The sequence below is a fragment of the Castor canadensis genome, chromosome 7 (assembly GCF_047511655.1).
Source record: "Castor canadensis chromosome 7, mCasCan1.hap1v2, whole genome shotgun sequence".
NCBI classification, from domain to species: Eukaryota; Metazoa; Chordata; class Mammalia; order Rodentia; family Castoridae; genus Castor; species Castor canadensis.
The window spans coordinates 161,954,132-161,977,552 of record NC_133392.1 but is presented as its reverse complement, the minus strand read 5'-3'; the positions used below and the strand labels follow the sequence as shown (position 1 = coordinate 161,977,552).

At 52.3% G+C, this 23,421-nt stretch overlaps 1 protein-coding gene across 1 annotated transcript in view; it reads right to left on the bottom strand.

Moving 5' to 3' along the window:
* The window catches only part of Morn1 (MORN repeat containing 1), a 55,078-nt gene that overhangs the window by 13,994 nt on the left and 17,663 nt on the right, over positions 1–23,421 (bottom strand). Inside the window, exons 9-10 of the mRNA XM_074081562.1 lie at positions 16,307–16,430; positions 15,542–15,714 (exon numbers count right to left, since the gene is read on the bottom strand). Coding sequence (XP_073937663.1) covers positions 15,542–15,714; positions 16,307–16,430 — 297 coding nt within the window. The remainder of the gene's footprint in view (positions 1–15,541; positions 15,715–16,306; positions 16,431–23,421) is intronic.

Below are 23,421 nucleotides of genomic sequence, written 5' to 3'. Positions count from 1 at the left end.
GCAACAGCCCTGAGATCCCAAGAATGGCAGAGGGCTTGTCTTCCATACAGACCTTGCTTCTGGCTCTCAGCCCTTCCTCTCACAGACTCCCAAGGCATGGGGGACAGGGGCATTTGCCCCTGGTTCCACCCTACCATGGATGGAGCTGCACCCCCAACCTTCCCATCTCTTTTACATAGAAAGTCAGTGAATGACCCCAAAGGTTACTGCAGGGTCTCCTGGGACCCCCCAAACACACACACACACACACACGCACGCACACGCACACACACACCAGTACCCACTTTCCTACATAGGATGGGCTCCAGGGTCCTCCTGATGGCCCCACTAGGGTCTCCTGCCACCTTGTACACACCATCGGGGAGGAGGCTCATGCAGGGGCCAATGGGGCTCAGTGGGGCTGGGGTGAGTGAAGGGACACTGGTGCGCTGGGTGGACCATGGGGCTGCAGGCATTAATTCCCCTTCCCTAGAGCCCAACTTCTGTAGGGAGCTGGGCCGCAGAAGTATTTCCAAATCACAGGTGGAGAATTATCTCCCTCAGAGGTGTCTTAACTTCGTCTACGGTGCATCATAAAATGTCTTTGCTTCTGCAAGGACATTTCTTAGCTAATACCTTACCCCCCTCATCTCTGCTGTCCCTGCCCGGCTGACATCCTGGGCAATGACTGGGAACCGTGCTGCTGATGGCAGGATTTCCACCTCTTAACGCACCGACAGCAGTGAGTGCTAACTCCACTCCCTCCTTTATGGACAACTGGCGGCAAAGAAGCCAGTTTCTTAATGAGCCTGCAGCAGGGTGACCACTTGGTGGCCCCGGATTGGGAGCACTAAGGACACATGGCTCACCACAGCAGCAGTTGAGGCCTTGACCTGCCATGTGTCATTTGATTGGAAGGTGCCCTTAAAAACCCCGCAGGCAATCCTGGTGGACAAATAAATATGCATCCAGGCTAAGCCCAAAGAGTGTCCACCTCCCTTGGGCTGGAAGGTTCTGACCACACGGTTAAAGAGGAGTCTTTTCCTGAAAATCACAGCAGCTGGTGTCTATGGGGCGCCAACTTGGTGCCAAGCTTTTGGCAGATCTCATGAAGTCGTGGACTTGAGGCTGTCACTATTGTCACATGGCTGCTGAGACAGGTTTGTGTTAGCTACTGACAGCACGCACATTAGCAGGGTCAGCTCGGCAGGACCAGGGCACAGAGGGTCAGGGCCACAGGAAGTCTCGTTCTTCCAGCCCACATGGGTTTGACACTTGAGGCCACTAACTGGACAAGCGGTAGACGATCCCCCCGCCCATGACCCGTGTGAGGGTAAGAGAAAAAGGCTTTTTGGACTGGTCACAGCCCTTTTCACTGCAAATGAGGGAAACCCAACAAGAAATGGCTTAAATAAAGACAGGATCCCGTCGTAGGTGGGAACCTCTAGCTCCAGGCACATTTGGGTCCAGGAGTCCCTGCTATATCCCCTCTTTGAACTATCACTTCTTCCCTCAGACTCTGACTGAGGCCACCTGACCACATGGACCTGGCAGGTGGTGCCATTCTGCTGTCTGACGGATGGCTAGAGCAGTGGAGGTGTCAGCTGAGCTGCTGGGATTGTCCGGATATGAGGGACAAGGCTGCTTCCAGATCACTTGCCGAGATACCCATTTTCCAAGTCGACCACGCTGACCTTGCCAGGCTCATGCTCCAGCTGTTTTCCCCACCTCTGCCGTCCCCACTTGCTAGTCTCACGTGCATCTCAGATGCAACTGGCACCCCGCCCCAGGCACCGAAGCCAGAAGCTGAAAGTCAGCCCCAGGCGTCCCTGCCCTGCCCCTAGGACCCTCACAATTTTTGCTGCTGCCATAGCAGTAAGGACACCAATTAGACTTCCAGATACTTCTGCATTGGAGTCCACCAAGGTTATATCCTTGGCCAGGCCACCCTTGCTGGGCCCAGATGCATCATCTCAGCTAGACTACACCCCTGGCCCTCGTCCCCTCTGTCCACACCCACAGGGCAGCCAGGCCAACCTTTCTCTGCTGAGAGCTCCTCTTATTGCCCCTGAAGAGTGGCCCCCACACCCTGTCCATCTGCTGGACACCGCATGACTTGCCAAGCTCATCTGACCTCTCTTGGCACATGCTGACCCCATCCTTGGACACCCCCTCCTGCTCACCTCCTTCATCTCTTCCATTGCTGGACAGCTGGTTGGTCCCTTGGCAGACCTTTGCTCTACAGAGTGCTTTCCAGACAGGCTCAGCTTGCTGTCCCGGCTACCCCCTCCTACCACAGCCCTGTAAGTCATTCGGTGGACAGCACCTGTGGAGGAGAGGCTCAAGACCTGTGGTGCAAGGTGAGCAGCATCCAGAAACCTGGACCAGGTATAGGCCCCTTTAAAGGAAATGGGGACACATGGAGGGCTCGGCCAGCGGAGGTGGCCCTGCGGACACTGCTCACCTGAGTGAGGTGAAACGCATTCGAAGGTGTTCTCTGCTGAGAGCTGGAACATGCTCCCCAGTCAGGCTTCTCCACCTTCTCTATCCAGGTTTTGTGAGAACCTGGGCCATGTCCTCACTGTCGGCTACTAAGGCACTGCCCCCCCATGGCCTCTGTGCTGCTGACACCCTTTCTTGGCTGGGCACCTCACTTCCCACAGAGGTAAGTACCACATTCACCCAGAAGAGCCCCCAACTCCTGCCTCCTGGGGGCTGGATCTCTGCCCAGCTTCCTGCAGATAGAAACCTGCACACTGTCCCCAAGACGTCCATTCACTGCTGCATGGGAACCTGGTCTCCCAATCCCCTCCTCTACCTGGTTGCTCAGTTCTTTCCCTCCCTTCACAAATGTTCCTCTTCCCTCCCAGTTCTCCCCAAACCTCTCCCCACCCTTCTCCTAGTGGGCAGCTCCACAGCTGCATCCTGGGGTTCAGGCCACCACTATTTGCAGCTGGGGTGACTGCAATGGTCTCACTTGTTCTCTCAGCCCCCACTCTGTCCTGTAACCCATTTTTAACCCCAGCACACTAGTGGCTCAGGCTATCGGTGAGACCCTGGGCTCACCTGACTGACACCTGCCTGGTGGGCACAAGTGAAACCTTCTTCTGGCTGCAGACCCGATGGACCTCTCCCTCCCAGTTATCTGTGTCCTCCCACCCACAGTTTTGCAGTGGCACACCCCAAAACCTCCATGCCTGTGGCCCTAGGATTGAAATCCTTCCCTTCTGCACACTGGGTCTTCTCATTCTTTTGTCTGTGGTAGAGGCCCTGGGGTTTCAGGTAACCCCAGGGCCTCTCTTTTATTCCCTACTGGGCCTCTTCCTCCCCTTCTGTCAGGCAATGTGCACATCCTGTCTCTTCACTGAGGCACACCGCGGGCATCTGGGGATGCTGCTGGTAGTGTCACGGCCAGGTGTCCCTGCTACAACACCCTTGCACTGCCCGTCTGAAGACTTGGCCATATTAAGCCAAACTACAGAAAAGAAAATGCTAATGAAGTAAGTGCCCCCAAAGGCATTAAAACCTGGCTTCAGAGGAAAGATCAGCTGCAGACAGCACTGCATGTACTCTGTGGATGAGGGAAGAGGGAAATGTCAATAGGATTTTCTCCATCTTTTAGTCACCACCAGCCTGGGGCCCCATCCAAATGCTGGAGGTTGCCTACTTAAGCCAGCGTGAAGCCTTGAGTTCAAACTCCAGTACCGCCAAAACAAAATAAAAACAAGGCTGGAGGGGACACATTTGGGTAAATCATTCCAACTCTGCCCTGTATAGGCCCCCAGGGAGCAAGCCAAGACAGAGGGGTGACCCCCTTCCCCAGTGTTCCTGGGGACAGGTTTTGTGGCTCATGTTTCTGCTGGCTGCCAGGTGCCTTGTGGCACTCCTGGAGCATTTTGGGGTTCTCTTGCCTTGGTGACCATGCTTGACACCTCCCCAACCCCTGAGGCAGGGCTCCAGCTCTGGGAGTGACTTCTGAAGCCTTTCTGTCGATTCTAATTACAACAATTATGGCTTCATCAGCAAGATAAAGGTCATTGTGCCACCTGGAGGGAGGGGGACTCTGGGAGGCTGTGCAGGGATCAGAGCGGGCAGCCTGACCTCCCTAAGAAGGAAATGTCAATTAATTATCTTTTTACAGCCAAGTCAATTAGACTCCCTAATCACCTGTGTAGGACGCTGAGGTGGAATGTGGAGAAACTGCTGGAATAAACAAGGCTTTGAGGGCTGGCCAGCACCATAAAACGACTGCCCCGGGCCCAAGACTCACCAGGAGGAGCACGAGCTGCAGATCAAAATGTTTTCTTCATTTAAGTGAATTCAAAAAATAAAACATTACTGGCCCTGAGGGGACAGGAATGCCCTCATTTGGAGGTGACCAGACACACTGCATTAGTCTTTAGGGTAGACTCCATTAGCCAAGGAACTGTGCTCGTTAGAGAGCTGGGTGGCAGCCGTGCCCAGAAGTACCAGCGAGGCAGAGCCGTCCACGTCTGGAGGACATGAAGGCAAGGAGTCTCAGCGATCCTGAGGGCCGTGCAGGCCCCTAGGACCCCCTCTGTGCTGCCTGCCCACCCACCTGCCCTGTGTATACAGAGCCTCTGCTGCTGGCCTCCCTGCACAGGCCTCCTCAACACATGGACCCCAAGATCTTGGATTCCTTATTGGCCAGCCCTACAGAGCCAGCAGCAATGTGGTCCAGCATGTGCGGATCCCTGGGGACTTCTGGGTCAGAGCCTTTCAATGTGACTCACAACCCTTGCTTCTCCTTCACTTTACAGGTGAGGAAAATGAGACACAGCCAGCTCCGGCCAAGATGTCACACTGCTCTGCAGGTGCTCTGGCCCATAGGGCCACCTCGTTTCTGGTTGGGCCATCTCCCTGCATCATCCCTGTATCAGTCTCCTCTCCGGAGGGCCAGTAGGGCTGTGCCTATGTGCTCTGCCACCCTGCCCCATCCCAGGGCCATACCATCAACCTGGGCCAGGGAAGCAGCTGAGAATCGGCCACCAGACAGTTGCTGTGTGGAAAAACATAACACTCATCTCTAACTGCACGCTGGGCTAGGTTTGACTTATTCTTTTACCAAAAGATTTTAAAGCCAGGCACCAGTGGCTCACACCTGTAATCCTAGCTACTCAGGAGGCAGAGATCAGGAGGATCACAGTTTGAAACGAGGCTGGGCAAATAGTTTGAGAGATCCCATCTCGAAAATACCCAACACGATACCAGTACTGCCAAAAAGAAAAATAATAAAAAAATTAAAAAAAATAAGAGAGAGCAGGGGACAGAGATTTTAAAATTCCAATTTCCAAAGGTGTGGGAACAGGAGGAACTGCGTGGCCTGAATGGAACTATGGACATGAGAGACATTTGTTCATGATTTTCCAAGTCAGGCTCTTTGATGGGCAGTGGTGTGTGCAGGGGCCCCATCCGGCCAATGAGCAGATCCTGCCCCCTAACCCCCCAGCTATGGGGCAATGAAGGCCCTGGCTGTCTAGAGTCCGCCCCTAGGCTGCACCGCACCCCTGTTTACCAGGAGGAACCCAGTGGGCCTCCCCTGCTTTCCTGAAGCACAGAAAATGGATTTGATCCAGGGCCACTGCCTTTTCCCACATCCTCTCTGAATGTTCAACAACAGAGAACGTCCCAGCAAGCATCAAGACCATGGCTGTCCTCTTTCCATGCAGGCTCTTTCTTCGGAAGGGCTCGTGCTTGGTGCCACACCTAGGCAGGCTGGAAACCCCTTTTCTGAAACACTGCACCAGGTTTCCACAGCCTGAGGCACACGGCTGTTCCACGCCTGCCTTCTGCATCTCAGTGTCGGAACCGCATCGGAACGTGGAAGCCAGTGTTTCTGCTGGCAAACCTCCAAGACCCGGCTAATTTGGGGTTCTTTCTAAGCCTGTTTCTGACGCCCCCGCCCACTCCTCGCCTCCAGGAGGCTCCCCAGCCAAGCCATGTGTACACAGTGCGGCAGAGCAAGGCTGGGCCATGGGGGGAAGGCTTTGGGGAACCAGCCCAGAGGGCCGGGTGCACTGCCCAGATGCCTGCTTGCCTGGGTTCCCCTTCCCTTCTCGTCTTCTGGAGGAGGCTCTCATCAGAAGCAGCAGTCTGTCTTGGGGGGCTGGTGGGGGGAGGGGGAGGGGCTATGGAAGGAGGGGGAGAAGCAGAGAGTGGAGTGGGGTGTGGGAGGAGGTGGGGGAGAGAGAACGAGGAGAAACAGCTCCAGTGGGTGGGGGCCAGTACAGATCTAGGCTTGGGTGCCCACTTTGCCTCCAGCCCTCTGGAGTCTCTCTGCCCTACCCCAAGTAGCCATTACCTGGAGACCCCAGTGCCCCTGCCTGCTGAGCTATGGATGCTGTGACCAGTAACCCCAGCACCCACCCACTGGTCTCTGGACAGAGGTCACAGGCAGCATGTTGGCTGATGGAGAGACAGAGGCCAAAGACACACAGGTGCATAGGTGACCACATGCAGGCTTCATGTGGTACCTCAAAGGAGCAGAAAAATGTGCCTAGAAGGCACTGTGCAAGGTCACAGAGGAACAGAGCTCTGACCACAGATGACCATGAATGACCAGAGGTGCCACACTGGCCAAGCCCACGTCAGCAGTCCCAGAGAGAGTAGAAAGCCTGACAAAAGGACAGGCTATGCAGGGACAGCAAGTGAGGCAAGAGCTCCTAGATCTGAAGCCTGAAGCTGCGGGTACCTGCTGAACTGGTCTCCCTGTCTGGTGGCCTGTTCTGCCATCAGAGGCCAGTTAGTATGCAAATGAAGCCACTGCCTGTCCAGTGGAAGGCCTAGACTCTCTGGTCACAGGGGAGGGTGAGGCATGCCCCCATCCAACATGTCCAGTCCAGGGTGTCCTCAACACACATGTGAGCAGGGAGGACATTGCCTGTAGGCTCCAGGTCTTGACCACCTCCCCTTGGTGCCCTATGCAGACAGACAGACCCTGGCCTTATCTGCCAGTCCCTACTGGCTTTCTCTGCTAGGGTCCTCCATGAAGGGTCTAGGCCCTGCTGCTTCTTCAGACTCTGTGCTCGAACTGGCCTCTGCATCATCACTTGGGTAGAGGGGTGAACAGAGTGGTGGGCAGAGTCACCAAGGCAATGCCAGTGGGTAACAGGAGACAACCAAGGGCTGGGCATGGCGGCACACATCTGTGAGAATCCCAGCTGCTCAGGAGATAATGATCAAGGATTGTGGTCTGAGGCCAGCCCAGGCAAAAAGTGCAAGACCCTATCTGAAAATGAACTCAAGCAAAAAGGGCTGAGGGTGTGGTTCAGCGCCTGCCTAGAAAGCACAAGGCCCTGAGGAGACAGCCAAGCCTGTCACACAGCACACGTGGCCATCTGCTGTCTGAGGAGCCTCAGGCAGTCAGTGCAGCTGCAGCACCCTGAAATGGCCCTCGACTGCCCATGTATTGGTCTCCACTTGCTGTCCAGGGGCCTGCACTTCAATACTCAGGAAAACACCCAGCAGCAAACCCAAGCTGTGGAACTCCATGGCTGCACCTCCCTTTTTTCTCTCCAGAATCCTAGGGCTGCTCCATCCGACAGGCTTCTGCCCAATGGCCACCAAAGATCTGCAAGTGTGTGAGTGTTGGAGGTCCTGGGATGCACCTGGCTGAAGAACCTGGGTTCCATCCCTAGCACTGCAGAGTTTAATTAATCAATAATAATAAAATCAAATAAAACCAATCTCAAATTCACAGAGCCAAGGAATGTGTGCTCATGGGTGCCCACACATGTACATAGACAGGCATGCACATATCTGTGGTCTACTTGTACATCTGCCTATAATGCAGACCCCTCACTCACAACACCCAGAGATTCTAGCCCAAGCAACGTCCAGTCCCTGCTTTCCATTTTTTGCACCTCTTGCTCTATCGCCCTTAAATGCACAGCCTTATTTGATCCATCCCCAGGGCACCTGCTCTCCATCAACACTGTGGTCCACACAGAGCCACCCTTTACCCCTCAGGCTCTGACCATTCCCTGTCGGGTGCCTTCCTTGCCCTGCTTGAACTCTGACACCTGGAGCAGAGCTCCAAGGTCCCTTGCCCCCATTGTGTCTCCCACCCCACCAGGCCCCCAGATGCCCCCTCACTGGCAGACTTGATAGCTTTAAGACTGAATCATTCAGGACTGAAAGGGAAGAAAGAACAAGAGCGGGCCTTAGAGAGGGGAGATGGCCCAAGAAGGGAGACAGTGAGAGAGTAAACTTTGACTGTAAAGAGCAGTTACTCCAAAGACAGGCCGGATCCTGAGGGAGGTGCTACTCCTCGGCCAGTCCAGGGTTCCTTTCTTTTCCGCACCTCTAGTGCCATTGTGTGGGGACTGTGTCTGCTACACACACCCACCTCCTGGCCTCGGAGAAACACCCTAAGGTTGGGTGACTTCCACCGTTCTCCACTGTTTGGGCATTGGAAGCAATGTGCCACCTTTTTATACTGTTTTCCTGAGACATTCCCTCTATATGATATGATTCCTAGAAAAAGAATTTGTAGCATAAAGTTCCCTTTAGAAATATGGCTCTCTTGTGCTACCCTGCCATAATTAACCATAGACAATTAGTACTAAAACGTGGTGCCACCCACAAGACGAAGAAATTTCCAGAAATTCTCTGCTACACATTCCACTACTTTATTGGCAAGATTGAATTAGCAGCAGAGGGCACCTTGATTTTTAAAATCGTCATACAATAACGGTTGATTCTTCATAGATCCCATGTGATGAACACTCAAAACCATTTGTCCAACACAAGAAGAAGAGAAATCACCCAGGCCAATTGAGAACAGTCGCTGGAGTGGTTTGTGCATTAAATAAAGAAAAGAAAAGCAACCCGACCTTCTCTCTTTGCCATGGTGCCTCTAGGTTCCTAAAGCCAATTTACTGGGGATTGTTTGAGCCTCGGGCCTGGCGTGCACAGTGTCCACCCTGCCATCATCCACACCTGCTGTATGAGTCAATGGACCCAAATTACTGAGTGAGCAGACACCCCACTGAGAACAAGGAACACAAAAGGGCTCTGTGCTTCAAGCTGTGGGTGGGAATTACAAAAGGTTAAGAGACTAAATATAAAAACCCTTTGAATATAAAATCAATGTGCTTTGTTGCTAAAATCTGGGTGCTGTAATTTATCCAAAATAGGGTTTGCAATATCTGGCAATAGTCCACGTCTAGCAAACCATCTTTTCTGCTCATCGAAATGCAAATAGTCTATTGGAAACTTAAGAATGATTAAACAACTGAAATATTTCCTATCAACACAATAATGAAATCCTGCATTTTGCAATTACATATTACTGACATTAGGCCTCTGGAAGGAGAAAGCATTTTCTCTCTTCGTTTTCTTGTAAGTGAAAACCAATTTTTTTTTTTTTGCGGGGGGAAGGTTTTTTCCCTTAATTGCCGGGATCCGGGAGGGTGCCTGAGACCCTGAGAGAGTGGGTGGGTGTGGACGGCCCGCGACTATGCTCGCCGTGCGGGAGTCCAGAGCAGCCTCAGCCCGCCTGGAGGCTGGTAGGCTTGGGTAAGCCTCAAGGGGGCTGCAGTGGGGGTGCGGGAGGTGGACAGCCCTGTGGGGCAGGGCTGCATGTACCATGGGGGACCCGCTGGCCTCCACCCAGCAGAAAGGTGCCTCCCGCAGCCCCTACTGCGTCGAGGTGTCTAGCCTCCCGCAAGGTCACGCCCAAGGCCGAAACGGGGGCTAAGGAATGCACGTGGCCACGGTCTTTCTGTCCAGGGAAATAGAGGGTGGGCATGGGGCGCAGGACGTCCACAGGGGCAGGGCTGCTCCTCCACCTGCCCTGGCTGTCGGCACTCGCGCTTCAGGAACACGATGAACAGCGGTAATTGCTGTCAAACGCACGCCGCCCGCTCGGCTTTAATTTTAGGTCTGACTCACACCCAGCTTCTCCCCAGGGCGGCTCGGCGCCCTCCTTCCCGCCTCCGCTGCCGGGGCAGCCCGACCTCCGGCCGCCGGGCTGCAGCTGAGAATGGAACCCCCAAGCGCCCACGGGCAGCGGAGCCGGGAGGTGTGCAGTACCTTCCGTCGGACCGGTGCAGGCCGCTCCCGGGGGCGGGGGGGCCCCGCCCCCGCCCCCGCCCCGCGAACAAACCCGCAGCGCAACACACCGCGGCCCCGCCCCCGGAAGGCCCCGCCCCCGAGCAACCCCCCTCGTAACACACCGCGGCCCCGCCCCCGACACGGGCCCGCCACCCGCAACACACCGCGGCCCCGCCCCCGAGCAGCCCCCTCGTAACACACCGAGGCCCCGCCCCCGGAGGGCCCCGCCCCTCTCGGCAACCAGGCCCCGCCCCGCAGCACGTTGAGGCCGCGTCCCAGGCCTCAGCACCTGGGACCAGAGCAGAGACTCCACAGCGAAGTCCAACTGGAACCGTTGCGGGGCCAAGGTCCGCGTTCGTGGAACCGCGCTCCGGACGATCGCAGCCCTCCTCAAGCCCTCTCCACGTGTCCCTTTGGTCTAACAGAAGCAGCTTGCTCGCCACCAGCCTGGTTTTAATCGCAAAGTCAGCAAGCCCATCAATCATGGCTCCATGGTCCTTCCATCCTAGAAGCTGGAGTCGTGGGCCATGCGCGGGTCACACAGGGAGCAATTTTGGCACAGGTGCAGCGTGGGGGCGCAGCCTTGACTCCCCAGGTACATCCTTAGGGCGGCTGGAGACCCTCCAACATCTGTCTACAACAGCAGGGGCCAAGAGGTGTGACTTGATAGGGAATTTCTATTTTGGTGAAGTGGCCAGTGCCCATTCTTCACTTCTTTTCTGATAACAGATCATTATATTTGTCTGTATATTGTATTTCTTATCTCCGTGTAGCTGTATACTTGAGTTCTGTCCCTTATGTTTCCTCCTTCCTGCCAGATGGAATAGGGGCTTGATGGCTGGAACTTGTGCAGCCATCTAGGGCTGTAAGATGGTACATGAAGATGAAATAGAACAAGATGAGGAACAGGAGTCCCCAGTGATTGGGGAGGTACCTCATCTCTCTATCTGGGCTTGTATATGAGAGAGAAGCAAACATCAATAGAGTTGAAGCCATTATTGTGTTGTTTGTTAAAAGCAGCCATACCTCATCCTAAGCACATAGCCTACCTAGGTGATGCCAGATTTAGCAGGCACTAAAGTCAGACCTGCACCACACCTGTCTCCTGTCTCTGTTGGAGTGGGATGAGAGCCATTAGTCTCCACTCTGCTTGGTGCCTGGGGTGCAGGGACCCCGCATGCAAAGCTCCTGCACATCTTTTAGATTCCCCTATCCAGGAGTGCCGAGCTCCATAGAGGTTCTGGTCTCGTTCGTATCAGGCCTTAGGTTAAATTATCTTTCAATCCGAAGCTGTCCTGCTGTTGAGTGACCTGTCTGGGTGGCAAATCCTGTCTGGTAGCTGGTGAGATGAGTGGCCATTTCCCAAAACATTCAAATGTGCGTGGTAAGCACCTCCTGTCCAGGCTCCAGAGGCACTCGGCCCTTTCCTGGATAGGCAGAGGCAGGTGCTCGAGGCTGGAACCAGCACAGCTGCCCCTGTGCCTCTCGCTCTCAGCATTTAAAACCACAGGGCTTAACAAGGACTTGAAGGCCCTTGGTGAAGGTCTGGCTAACGGGGGAGACGTGGAACCAGTGACCATGCTGGGGACAAGCACAGGAGGGACAGGGTTTCTGTGTGGTTTTTTGAGAGTACAAAAGTTCAGGCTGGTGGGGCGGGACCCTGGTTTATTTTCCCTGAGTGTAGGGAGTGCTTCAGAATTCCACACGTTGATTTCTTTCAGGATAACAGGAAACTAAACCTGCTGTACTGTCCCCTCCTCCCCACTGGCTGTCTTCAGGGTGTTGCTGGTACTGGGTCTCTGGCATGACTGGGTACCTGTGCCCTTGGTGGCCCTGCCATATTGCTCCCTTCCACCTGGATGGAGCCATGAGGGCTCAGCCTCCCCAGCTACCTCCTACCTGCCTGGCCGAGGGAGGGGCTCCAGAAGCTGCCTGGGACACTGCAGAAGGCTTAGCTGGGTCCCTGACACAGGCTCAGTCATCTCCAGGCCACTGCTCTTGGCTGAAGTGTGTCCATTCAGAACTTGCTCTCCCTTTTGGTGGGTGCTGTCCTCCCCAGGACAGAGCTGAATTTTTGCAATGACTTCACTGACTCTTTGCAGAATGCCTGCGAGGACAGACATGTGGGTGGAGTGTCCCCTCCTCATCCAAATGGCACAGGTGGGGAGCTGGAGGTGCTGAGTGGGACCCCTGTCAGCACCCTGCCAATGCCGGGCAGGCGGGGGATGGACAGGCCTCTCCTTAACACTGGGGAGTCAGACTCAGCAGGAGAAAGGAATGGAAGGGAAAGTGCATTTGAAAGCCAGTGCACTTAGGTCATGATGTGAAAGCGGTAACCCAAAAATCTGCCCATGGGGTTATGTGAAGAAAAGAAGGTAAAGACTGAAGAAAAGGGATCAGGCAGTTCCTGAACGAGTGAGGTGCCTTCCTGGCTTACTGCCCCACAGGCCTGGTCCTGCACTTTCCCGCCGGGGATCTGGGCATTGGAGAGGCACTTAAGCTGGAAGTGTTTCTGAGGTGTGTGCACCTGGGAGGGAGGTGAAGGACTCTGAGGAGGATGGTGGGAGCTGGTGCTACCCATGGGAGGGACTGTGGCCCTCAGAGTCCATGTGGCTCAGCAGCTCAGCTCCTATGGGACCTGAGGCCTTGGAACCACCTGCCCAGGGGACCCTTCTGAGCCCTCCATCCCACCAACCTCAACAGAGAGACAGGCAAAACAAAGGTGCCTGTCCCAAGGGACAGCTGTGGACAGAGTCTTGTGGAGGGGGAGAGTGAATTCTGCCTGACCAACCCTTTCCCATGAGAGAAATACTCAGTTTTAAGAAAAGTGAAACAGGCCAATGAGCCCTCTGTGAGCCCAAAGCCTCCTCTTTGGCTTGATTTGGATTTAACTGGGGAGAGAGCCTTGATTCCAGCCTGCCCCTGCTCAGGCCTGGGGCAGGGTGGGCAGGGGGTGTCAGCATTCCTCAGCAAATCCTGAGAGGTGGAGGCTGCTAGCCTCATTTTACAGAAGAGGAAACTGAGGCAAGGAGCATTCAGCTAGAAATAGTGGGGGAGAGCAGCTGGGTTCACGTATGCCCGGCTAGGCACCAACAGGGAACCTAGACTCCATGAGGGCCAGAGCCAGACCCAGATGTCAGGTGGAGCTGTGCGGGTCTTCTGGAAACAGACGATGCTTGTGCAGCTTTCCCCAGGGGACTTGTCTGCAAATCCTGCAGTGGATGTGCACCTTGAGGGGTCCTGGAATGAATCTGGGCACTCGGGAGCCCCAGTCTGTCGCACACAGGCTCAAATGTCAACATGACAAGGACCAGAGGCTGAGCCTCATGGAGGAGCAGCCCCATGCGGGAGGCAGGGCAGGCACAAATTAGTGGGCGGGCCTTGAGGGAGCCCCACATTCCGGAGCCTGGTTTCCATCGAGACCTTGGTACTTGGCTCTGAAAATCTCTCCAAGTGGAAAGCATAGCATCCAATGAGTTTTATGCAGAAATATGAGAACCATTCCACCGATGCAGCGTGAAATTGCTTCTATTAGTGAGGTGCAGGCAAACAAAGGGGGATCTGGGCCAGGCCCCACCCCCTGCTCTCCTGGAGTTGCAGCTCCCCAGACCTGACCAACTTGGGTTCCCAGCAGGAACACGGATCCAGTGGCCCCTGGGGCCTTCCTCACAAGGAAAGAACTGAGGCCTGAGGCCTGTCCTTCCTTCCCTGTGCAGGTCGGGCTCGTGTTCTGGGTGAAAAGCAATCTGCTGTCTTTTGCTGTTATTTGGACAAATTCTTACTTATCAGAGAAGGGTTGCCACCCTGCATCTCCTGTGGAGGGGAGGCTAATAAGGGGGCCCTGGTGCTGCATGTGGAGGACAGGAGGAGGGACCGTATCAGGACCCAGTTCCATAACCAGGCACAGTGGAGCCCAGAGGCAGGTGGGATGGGGTTGAGAACAAGGTCAGGAACTTCAGCTGCCTTGCTCTATGACCTGTAATCTGTGGTGCAATCCCACTGTGGGGTCCAGGGACCTTAGCTGTCAGTCCAGGCCAGACAGCATGACAAAGGCCCCCAAACACAGGTAGGTGAATTTGCCTAGGGAGGGGACCCCACTCTGTTTATTGAGATTCTCATTCTGGTCAGAGTCCAGAAGGATCAGGGTTAAAAGGCCATGGCAAGGATATGAGAAGCCATGTGTGACCACTTGGGTCCCAGGGATATCTGCCCTGCCTTCCTGGCCTTCAGAACTCAGCTTGGATCAGAAGCCTCCATTAATGCACATGCCCAGTCGAGCAAGGGTGGCTCACAGGTGTAATCCTAGCTACTTGGGAATCTGAGATTGGGAGGATCATGGTTTGAGGCCAGCCCAGGCAAATAGTTCAAAAACACCCCCATATCCAAAATAACCAGAGCAAAATGGGCTGGAAGTGTGACCCAAGTGATAGAGCACCTGCTTTGCAAGCGTGAAGCCCCGAGTCCAAACCCGGTTCCAAGCCAGGCACTGATGGCTCACACCTGTAACCAGCTACTCGGGAGGCAGAGATCAGGAGGATCGCGGTTTGAAGCCAGCCTGGGCAGATAGTTCACAAAACCGTATCTTGAAAAAACCCTTCACAAAAAAGGGCTGATGGAGTGGCTCGAGTTGTAGGCCCTGAGTTCAAACCCCAGTACCTGCCCTCCCCAAAAAAACCCCCCACATACCCACACCCAACAAGGCTGCTTCCTTGCCTCCCCAAGATGTAAGTCAGTATTTACAACGTACTGAGTTATGGGAGGCTATGATATCGATGTCAGTGAAGGAGAGTGATGAGCCTTTGTTCCACTCCCAGCTTCTTACCCACTTTCATGAGTCACTGGAGAGACGGAGGTTACCAGGGGCTCCACTCTGCAGAGTGGGACAGAGGTCTGAAGAACCGGGGGTCAAACATGCAGGGATGGAACCAGCTGGAAAGCCAGGCAGCATGAGTGCTAGACAGGGCCATGAGCTCCCTTCAGAACCCAGGGTGGCCTGGGTGGGGCACAGTGACAGGAGCCATCAGGTGTCCTGTCCTATTGACTACAGGCCTCATGGCCTTTCTGCACTTTGCCACCCCCAGGCTCAGCCCTCGCTGGACAGGCCTGGAAACAGCCTGAGAAGGCCCCGCCGAACATTGCACCCCTGCCCTGCTCACTGGAACCAAGAAGCCAAACTGTACCCCCAAGTTCATGTCATACAAACTTGGCTGGCCCCAACTGTTTGTCACCCATGGCTGTTCGCTTTGCAGGGTCTGGATGTGGCCACTAGGCCGCCGAGTATGGGCAGTCCCATCTGCCCGTTAGCTCTGGGAATGAGCCTCGTTGACATGCAGAGGCCTACCAGGCCTGGGCTCCTGCTCTTTCCCAGATCCACTGTGCCTGGTTCTCAGGAACAGCTCTGTCTCTCTCCTGCCCAGGTTCTGGGGGGGCATCCTGCACACTGCTGGTGCTGCCTATCACCAGCTGCTTTATTAATTCCACTCACCAGGCAGGAAACTGGGGGTGTCCTCTGGGCCACCGGCGGCTCCTGAATCTAGCACTGGCTCCAAGTCTCCCATGGAGAGTGGTGAGATGGCCCCGGTGCTCTCTGTGAGTACCCTGGGCTCCAGCCCCCAGGATAAAGCAGTGCACAGAGGATAGGAGATGCACTGGAAGCCACTGGGGAGGAGACAACTACAATTAGGACTGGGGGTTGGGCCAAGGGGTCAGAGTAGGGAGGAGTCAGGGCTGAGGCGGGGCCAGGGTTGGGGAGGGGCGGGGCCAGGGACTAGAACAGGGAGGAGTCAGGGCTGAGGTTGCCCAAGCCGGGGATGGTATCCTGGGCTCTAACCCTGGGACTTGGCCTAAGTAAGGTGTCCAGGGAGCACTGCTCAGTCACTCTTGGGGAGCTGTGTGTGTATCCTGAGATGCCTGCAGGGTTGGGACTAATTGAGGCCCAAAGGTAAGGAGCAGTCACAGTCAGTCCAGCCTGCCCCCTTCCCCAGGGGACCACCAGGCCCATCACTTCAGCCAGCCCTCCTCTCCCTGTCACTCTGTCTGCCTGCCCTTGCCCTCTCTGTGGCTCAGGGTCTGTCAGTGCTTGTATCTCCACCTTCTCGAGTCTGGCTGGTTAGCTCTGAGTCCCCAGTCCTGCATCAGTCCTGGTGGGTAGGGGGTGGTGGTGGGGGCTCCCCCTCCAGCCCATTCCTCCTCACAGTTGAGGAGAGACCTCTGCCTCCCCCAGCCCTGGAGAAGCATCTCCTGTACTCACAGTGGGGTCTGGATGGGCGTCTCTTGGTGGTCTTTGTCCATCTTGAAAAAGCTGACCTTAGAGAAGGCTGAGAGTTGCACATATCTGACACCCCCTGAGATCTTCAGGGCTCGGCCACTCTCGCCTTCCAGGAAGAGAGAAATCCAGAAACAAGCCCCACTGATTGCGTGCAGAATGGCACCTGAACCCCGCCCTGGACCTAGGGCTCAGGGTGGGGTGCCTGTGCTATCCTATTCATAATTCAATGTGACCACACCTAATTTTGGCTGGTCACTTGGAGGGATACTGCTTGCCTTCCCCAGGTCTGTGCCCTTGCAGCAGTCTCCTGGCCCTGGGATCCCTGAGGCCTTCTCTGTTACCTGGTACCTCTATATGTCCCTCCTCAAACCTTGACCCTGAATCTCCAGCTCTGGACTCAAGGTCGCCTTGGTCCATCTTGCATTGGCCAGTCACCTGTACCCTCTGGGAGGGCCTTTCCTTGATGACCATCTCATGGGTTCACCACACCTGATAGCGCTGCCTGCGATGGTCAGTGGCATGGGGAAGGGAGTGTGCACCTATGGCAAGGCCTACGTACGATGCAGTCTTCATCAACCTGGGCAGACGTAACTACTCTCCCCTCCTCTCTACTACCTTGACCCTGGGGGACGGGCTCAATCTCACTCATCTAAGCCCCAGACCAATAGCGGGCCTGGCCCACAATTGGTGCCCACATGTCTCAGGGCCTGTGGCTCCAGCCTATTGTCCCTGGTTCTGAGAAACCTCAGGCTGCAAGCAGCTCTAGAGGATAGGGCCTGAGGAGTGGACACTACTGTCCCTCTGAGCATGGAGATCCACTGGGCCTTGCTAAGGCAGGCAGAGCCGGTAGGGCCGGACATCTGGCCTCATCTTAGGACCCAACAGAGAGGAGTGCTGGGGAGCACATGGGAAACAGCGTGGGTGCCAGGGTAGAGACAGAATTGCTATACCCACAATGCAAGGGCGGGTTATGGTTCCAAGCTCCTAGGTGCTTCTGGCATGAGCCTCGAGACTCACAGAGGAATTGGGGAACAACCGGGTTTCTGAAACTTAGGGTAACTTAGACAAAGTGGCAGGCCCTGGGTAGGATTCCAGTTGAGGCAGCAGTTCAGAGGGTGAGCTCAGATCCCAGTGGCCGCCCAGCCAACAGCTTCAGTTGATGAAAAGAACTGAGAATATGGGCAACAGGGAGCTTTAGAGTCAAAGGACAGAGGAGAAGAGGAGAAAAGAGAGCCTGGAGCTGGGCAGGGCCTTGAGGCTCAGCAGAGCACAGGTTAGTACATGCATTCGAGGAGACTCCATGAGATCAGGGCAAGAGCCACCTGGAAGAATTGGAGGGGACAGGGGCTGGGGCTCACAGGGCCACAGGTTTCATGTCCTCACCGGCCCAGTTGGGAAGACTCACAAGTCAGTTCTAAGAGGGCCTGAAGGGGAATAATTGGTCATAGATAGAGCTTTTCCCCAGACCCAGCTAATAACTCATAACAGCAGAACTAAAAGGATGAAACTGTCTCCAAGAGACTTAAGAATATCTTTGGGAATACAGCATCCAACAAGGTGAAATTTACAATGTCTGGCATTCAATAAAAGAGTAACAGGCATGCAGAGAATGCAGGAAAGTATGGCCCATAATGAGGAGAAAAGTAAATGACCCAAAACTGACCCAGGTGCTAGAATTAAGTAGCCAAGAACACTGGGAAAATTATAACTGTGTTGTGTGTGCTCATCAGGGAAGAAGAGACCCAGAAGATATAAAAAAGAACAAAGTCAAATCTCTAGAGACAAAAACTACAATGCATGAGATGAAAAGATCCTTGATGCGACTGAAGCAGAACAGATTAAATGCTGCAGAGAAGCTGGGCGTGGTGGTGCATGCTGTAATTCTAGCACGTGGGAGCCTGAGGCAGGAGGAACATGAGGCCAGCCTGGGCTACTTAGCATGCCCTTGCCTCAGAAAGCCAGAACAAACAAATAAACAAAAACCCAGATCGAAACAAACAAAAATTGCTGTAGAAGAAAATACTTGTGAACTTGAAAATACAGCTGTGGAAATCATGGGAAATGACACACCGAGAGAAAAAGGAAAGAAAGAAAGAAAAAGAAGGGTGGGAGAGACAGTCAGCAAACCGTGGGACAAGTTCAAGCAATCCAATGTGGATCATCGTGGAGAAGCAATGACAGAAAACTACTGGGAGAAATAATGGCTGAAAATTTCCAAATCTGAAGACCCCCCAAATGCAAGAAGCTCAATGAACCCCAAAGAAAATGATCCAGGGCTCATTGTGACCACGCTGCTCAAACCAATGACAAAGAGAAACTCCTGAAAACAGCCAACGTAAAAGGACATGTTTGTACAGACCTCAGCAGGGTCTGTCCTCCAGGACAACAGCTTCTCATCAGACAATGCAAGCAGGCAGACAGTGGGGCAACCCTCCAAAACACTGATAAGCTAGTGTACTGTATCTGGAAGAAATGTCTATCAAAAAGGAAAGGAAGCCTGGGCGGCAGTGGCTCACGCCTGCAATCCTTGCTACTTGGGAGGCTAAGATCTGGAGGATGGCAGTTTGAGGCCAGTCCTGGCAAATAGTTTGAAACACCTCCATTTCCAAAAACAACCAGAGCAGCCCAGCCCTGGTGGCCACGCCTCCTTGTTAGTACCACAGGAAGTAGATGTCAGAGAAAGACCATTACCAGGAATAAGGAAGGTATTGCACAATGACAAGGGTCAATTGATTAGGTGACATAAAGCCACAAATGTTAGCTAGACACTGGTGGCTTGCCTGTAGCCTTAGCTACTTGGGAGGATCAGGATTTAAGACCAGCCAGGACAAATAGTTCACAAGACCCCATGTCCAAAATAACCAGAGCAAAGTGGACTGGAGGTGTGGCTCAAGGAGTAGAGTGCCTGTTTTGCAAGTGTAAAGCTCTGAGTTCAATCCCCAGTCCCACCAAAATAAAAAAAAAAAAGTGCTCTGAAATGCAAAACTCTGAAAAGTTTCAGATTTCAGATTTTCGGATTAGGGATGCTCCATCTGTAGCAACAGCCTGGGTCTGGTTCACAGAGTATTCCACCCAGCAGCTGAATTTACATTCATCGCAAGTGCACGCAGAACAGCTACACAACAGACCACGAAATGAGACTCGATAACTTCCCAAGGACTCAGTGCACACAAACTATCCAATCACATGGAATGAAGTTAGAATTCAGTAACAGAGATTTCTAGACAACCTTCAAATGTTTGGAAATGAAGCAGCATTCTAAGTGACTCATGAGCAGAAAAGAAATCAACAGGGAGTCAAAAGCGCTTTGGAGTGACTGAAGATGAAGATGCAGAGTGCAGCTGCAGCAGGGCTCAGAGGGAAACTCGGAGCAGGCAACTTCATGTTCAGACAGAAAGGTCTGACGAGAATAACCATGAACAAATTCAGAAGCTAGGGAAGGAGAACAAATTCAATCTAAAGGAAGCAGAAGCAAGGAAAAAGTAAGGTCAAACGAAAAATTAGTAGAAAACAGAAAAATAAAACAGAAATCAATGAAACTCAAAGGAACTGGTAAACTTTAATCAGAGCAATCAGGAAAAAGACAGAACACCAATACCACACATCCAGAGTGAGAAAGGGAGAGCAGGGGACTATTAAAGCTCAGGCCAAAAAATTCAACCACTTAGATGAAATGGATAAAAATTCCTTGAAAGATATAAATGCCAAATCTCCCTTAAGAGAGACATAACCTGATAACCCAGTCCATTTCTGTCAAGAAATGGACTCAGCCAGGCGCTGGTGGCTCACACCTGTAATCCTAGCTACTCAAGAGGCAGAGCTCAGGAGGACCGAGGTTCAAAGCCAACCTGGGCAAATAGTTCACAAGACCCTATCTCGAAAAACCCTTCACAAAAATAGGGCTGGTGGAATGGCTCAAGGTGAAGGCCCTGAGTTCAAGCCCAAGTACTGCAAAGAAAAAACAATTGAAAAAAAAATGGACTCGGTAGATAGCAGTCTTCCCATTAGGAACACTCCAGGCCCAGGTGGGCTTTGAGCTGAATTCTGCCCAACACTTTAAAAAGAAATCACACTGCACTGGTGGAGTGGCTAAAGCACCTGCCTAGCGAGTGCGAGGCTCTGAGTTCAAATCCCAGTGCTGCCCAAAAAAAGGAAAAAGAAAAGAAAAACCGGCATTAATTCAGCACAAACTCTCCCAGAAAATTGATGTGCAAATTCTCTCCACCTCTCTCTATGAGGTAAGTGTTGCCCTGATAACAAGTCCAGACAGAGACGTTATAAGCAAAGGAAATGTGCAAGCAAGGTGGCACACCTGTAACCCCACACTCGGGAGGCAGAAGCAGGACTGTGAGCTCAGGGGCCACAAAGTGAGACTCTGTTTCAACAAAACAAAACAACAAAAGCAAACAAACAGAACAATATTCTTCATGAACAGAGAAGAAAAAATTCTAAACGAAATTTAGCAAATCAAATGCCAAGATAATTCATTGGGGAAATTTTTTTTTTTTTTGGTAGTGGCCCTGGGGTTTGAACTCAGGGTCTTGCGATTGCTAGGCAGGTGTTCTATCACTTGTACCTCTGTGGCAGCCCTTTTTGCACTGGTTATTTTTGAGACATGGTCTTGCTTTATAGCCAGGCCAGCCTGGGCCAGGAGCCTCCTATGTGAGCCTCACTGTGTAGCTAGGATGACAGGCGTGCACCACTGTGTCCAGCCACTGGTTGAGGTGATAGCTCACAAACTTTTTTGCCCCAGCTGGCCTGGACCTCCCCTCTCTGCCTTCCAAGTAGCTAGGATTATAGGTGTGAGCCATCACACCTGGCTAAAACAGGTTTTTTTGTTTTTACAAATGCTGTTGGGACATCTGGGTGTTCACATGCAGAACACTGTAGTTGGATCCCTCCTTACTCCACATTTGAATTATGATCCACATGGATAGTAGTTGTAAATATAAGAGCTAAAACTATACAATTCTTAAAAGAAAACATACGAGTGAAGCTTCTTAGCCCTGGATTAGGCAAAGTCCTTGTAACTATGACAACAAAAGTGCCTTCCTGTTGGTGCTTCTGGGCTTTGGGTAAATTGGGCTTCATCAGCAAGGATGCTTGTTGTGTTCTAATGGATGCCATCGGGAAACCACAAGAGCCAAGAGCAGAAGCCACACCTGTAATCTCAGCTATTTGGGAGCCAGGGGCAGTAGGATCTTGAGCTCAAGGTGAGCCCAGGCAAAGTTAGGAAGACATGGTTGCAAAAAGCCAATAAAAGCAAAGGTCTGGAGGCATAACTCAAGTGGTAGATCTTTAGGCCCTGGGTTCAACGCCTAGCACCACAAAAAAAGAAAAAAAGAAGATGAAACTGCAAGACAGCCTACAAAATGCAAAAAAATTTTGCAAATCAGAGCAGAGTCTAGAATATTTAAAGAACTCTTAATGACTCATCATAAAAAGATTAGGTAACTTGATTTTAAAAATAGTCGGAGGATCTGAACAGATTTATCTCTACAGAAGACACACAGATAGTGAGCAGCACCTGAAAGGATGTTCAATGTTACTGACTGTCAGGGAGATATGCACACCAGAGCCACGAAAGACCGTCTTTGCTCTTGAAGAGCAGCTGTCTCCACAGAGAGCTGTGGAGCAACTGGAACTCACTTGTTGCTCATGTGAACGTGGAATAGAGCCGCCGAGGGAAAGACAGCGCACTCACACTAGAAGGGAGGAGGACACAGGTCTACTTATTTGCAGACATGACCCCATGTAAACAGGAAGTACTAAGCAATCCTAGGAAAAGCGATCAGAACCAAGAAATGACTTGGCCAAGTGAAGAAGATGAGACCAATACATAAACGTCAATTGCTGCCAGATGCCGTGGCTCATGGCTGTCATCCCAGCTACTCAGGAGGCAGAAAGCATGAGGACCTCGGTTCGAAGCCAGCCTGGGCAAACAGTTCTCAAGACCTTATCTCGAAAAACCCATCGCAAAAAAGGGCTGGTGGATGGCTTAAGGTGAAGGTCCTGGGTTCAAACCCCAGTACCACAAAAAAAAAAAAAAGTCAATTGCAGTCTAGCAATTTGGAAATGAAGAAAATTCCAGTTATAATAGTACAAAAAGAATACAATAAATTCACCAGTAATTAACAATATATTAATAAAATTATTATAACCAAATATCTAGTAATAAATACTAACTTATTAATGTTAATGAATAGATTTAACAAGAGGTGTGAGAAGACTTGTACATGGAAAGTAAGGAACACTGGTGAGAGAAAGTAGAACTCTAGCTAAATGGAGAAGTCTTTCCTGTCCATGAACTGAAGGACTAGGTACGGAAGATGACCATCCCCATGGGATTTGCTACGATCCCCAATAAAATCCCAGAAAGCTTTTTGCCAAACCAGTCCTAAAATTTATACAGAAATGGGAAGGTCTGAGAAGACTCAAAAAATTTTGAAAAAGAACAAGGTTGGAGGTCTCTTCAATTTCAAAGTATATTAAAAGCTAGGATAATAAAGATGGTGTGGTATGACAGACAGGATTTTCCCTATAAGGATAGACCCATAGATCGTTGGAACAGAAAATTTAGGCTTATCTGATCTCTGACCAAAGTGCCAAGGCAATTCAGTGGGGACACAGGACAGTCTCTTCTCTCCCCCTTCTCTCTCTTTCTCTCAGAGGGTCTCACTATGTAGCCCAGTTTGGTTTCAGTGTTGGAAAATGGATTCAGACTCTCACTCACAAAATTCAGCTAAAAATGGATCACAGGAGTAAATGTAAAAGCTAAAACTTCAATACTTCTAGAAGCAAAAAGGAGGAAGTGTTTGTGAACTTGAGTTAGGCAGAGAATTCTAGAGACAGGACCCAAACTATGATCCATAAAAGAAAGAGTTGTGTCATTCTTGTTCTCTTTCTAGAGATGACCTGCTTTCAGTCCAGGAGAGTATATTCCTTTCCTGATAAACTTCATGATCATTTTTACTACAAGAAGAAGGAGGAGGAGGAGGAGGAGAAGTAGTAGACGTTGGCAAGTTGGGCTTTATCAAAATGGAAACCTCCGCTGTGAAAACAGCAGTATTAAGATAGTGAGAAATTGGCGCTCGTGG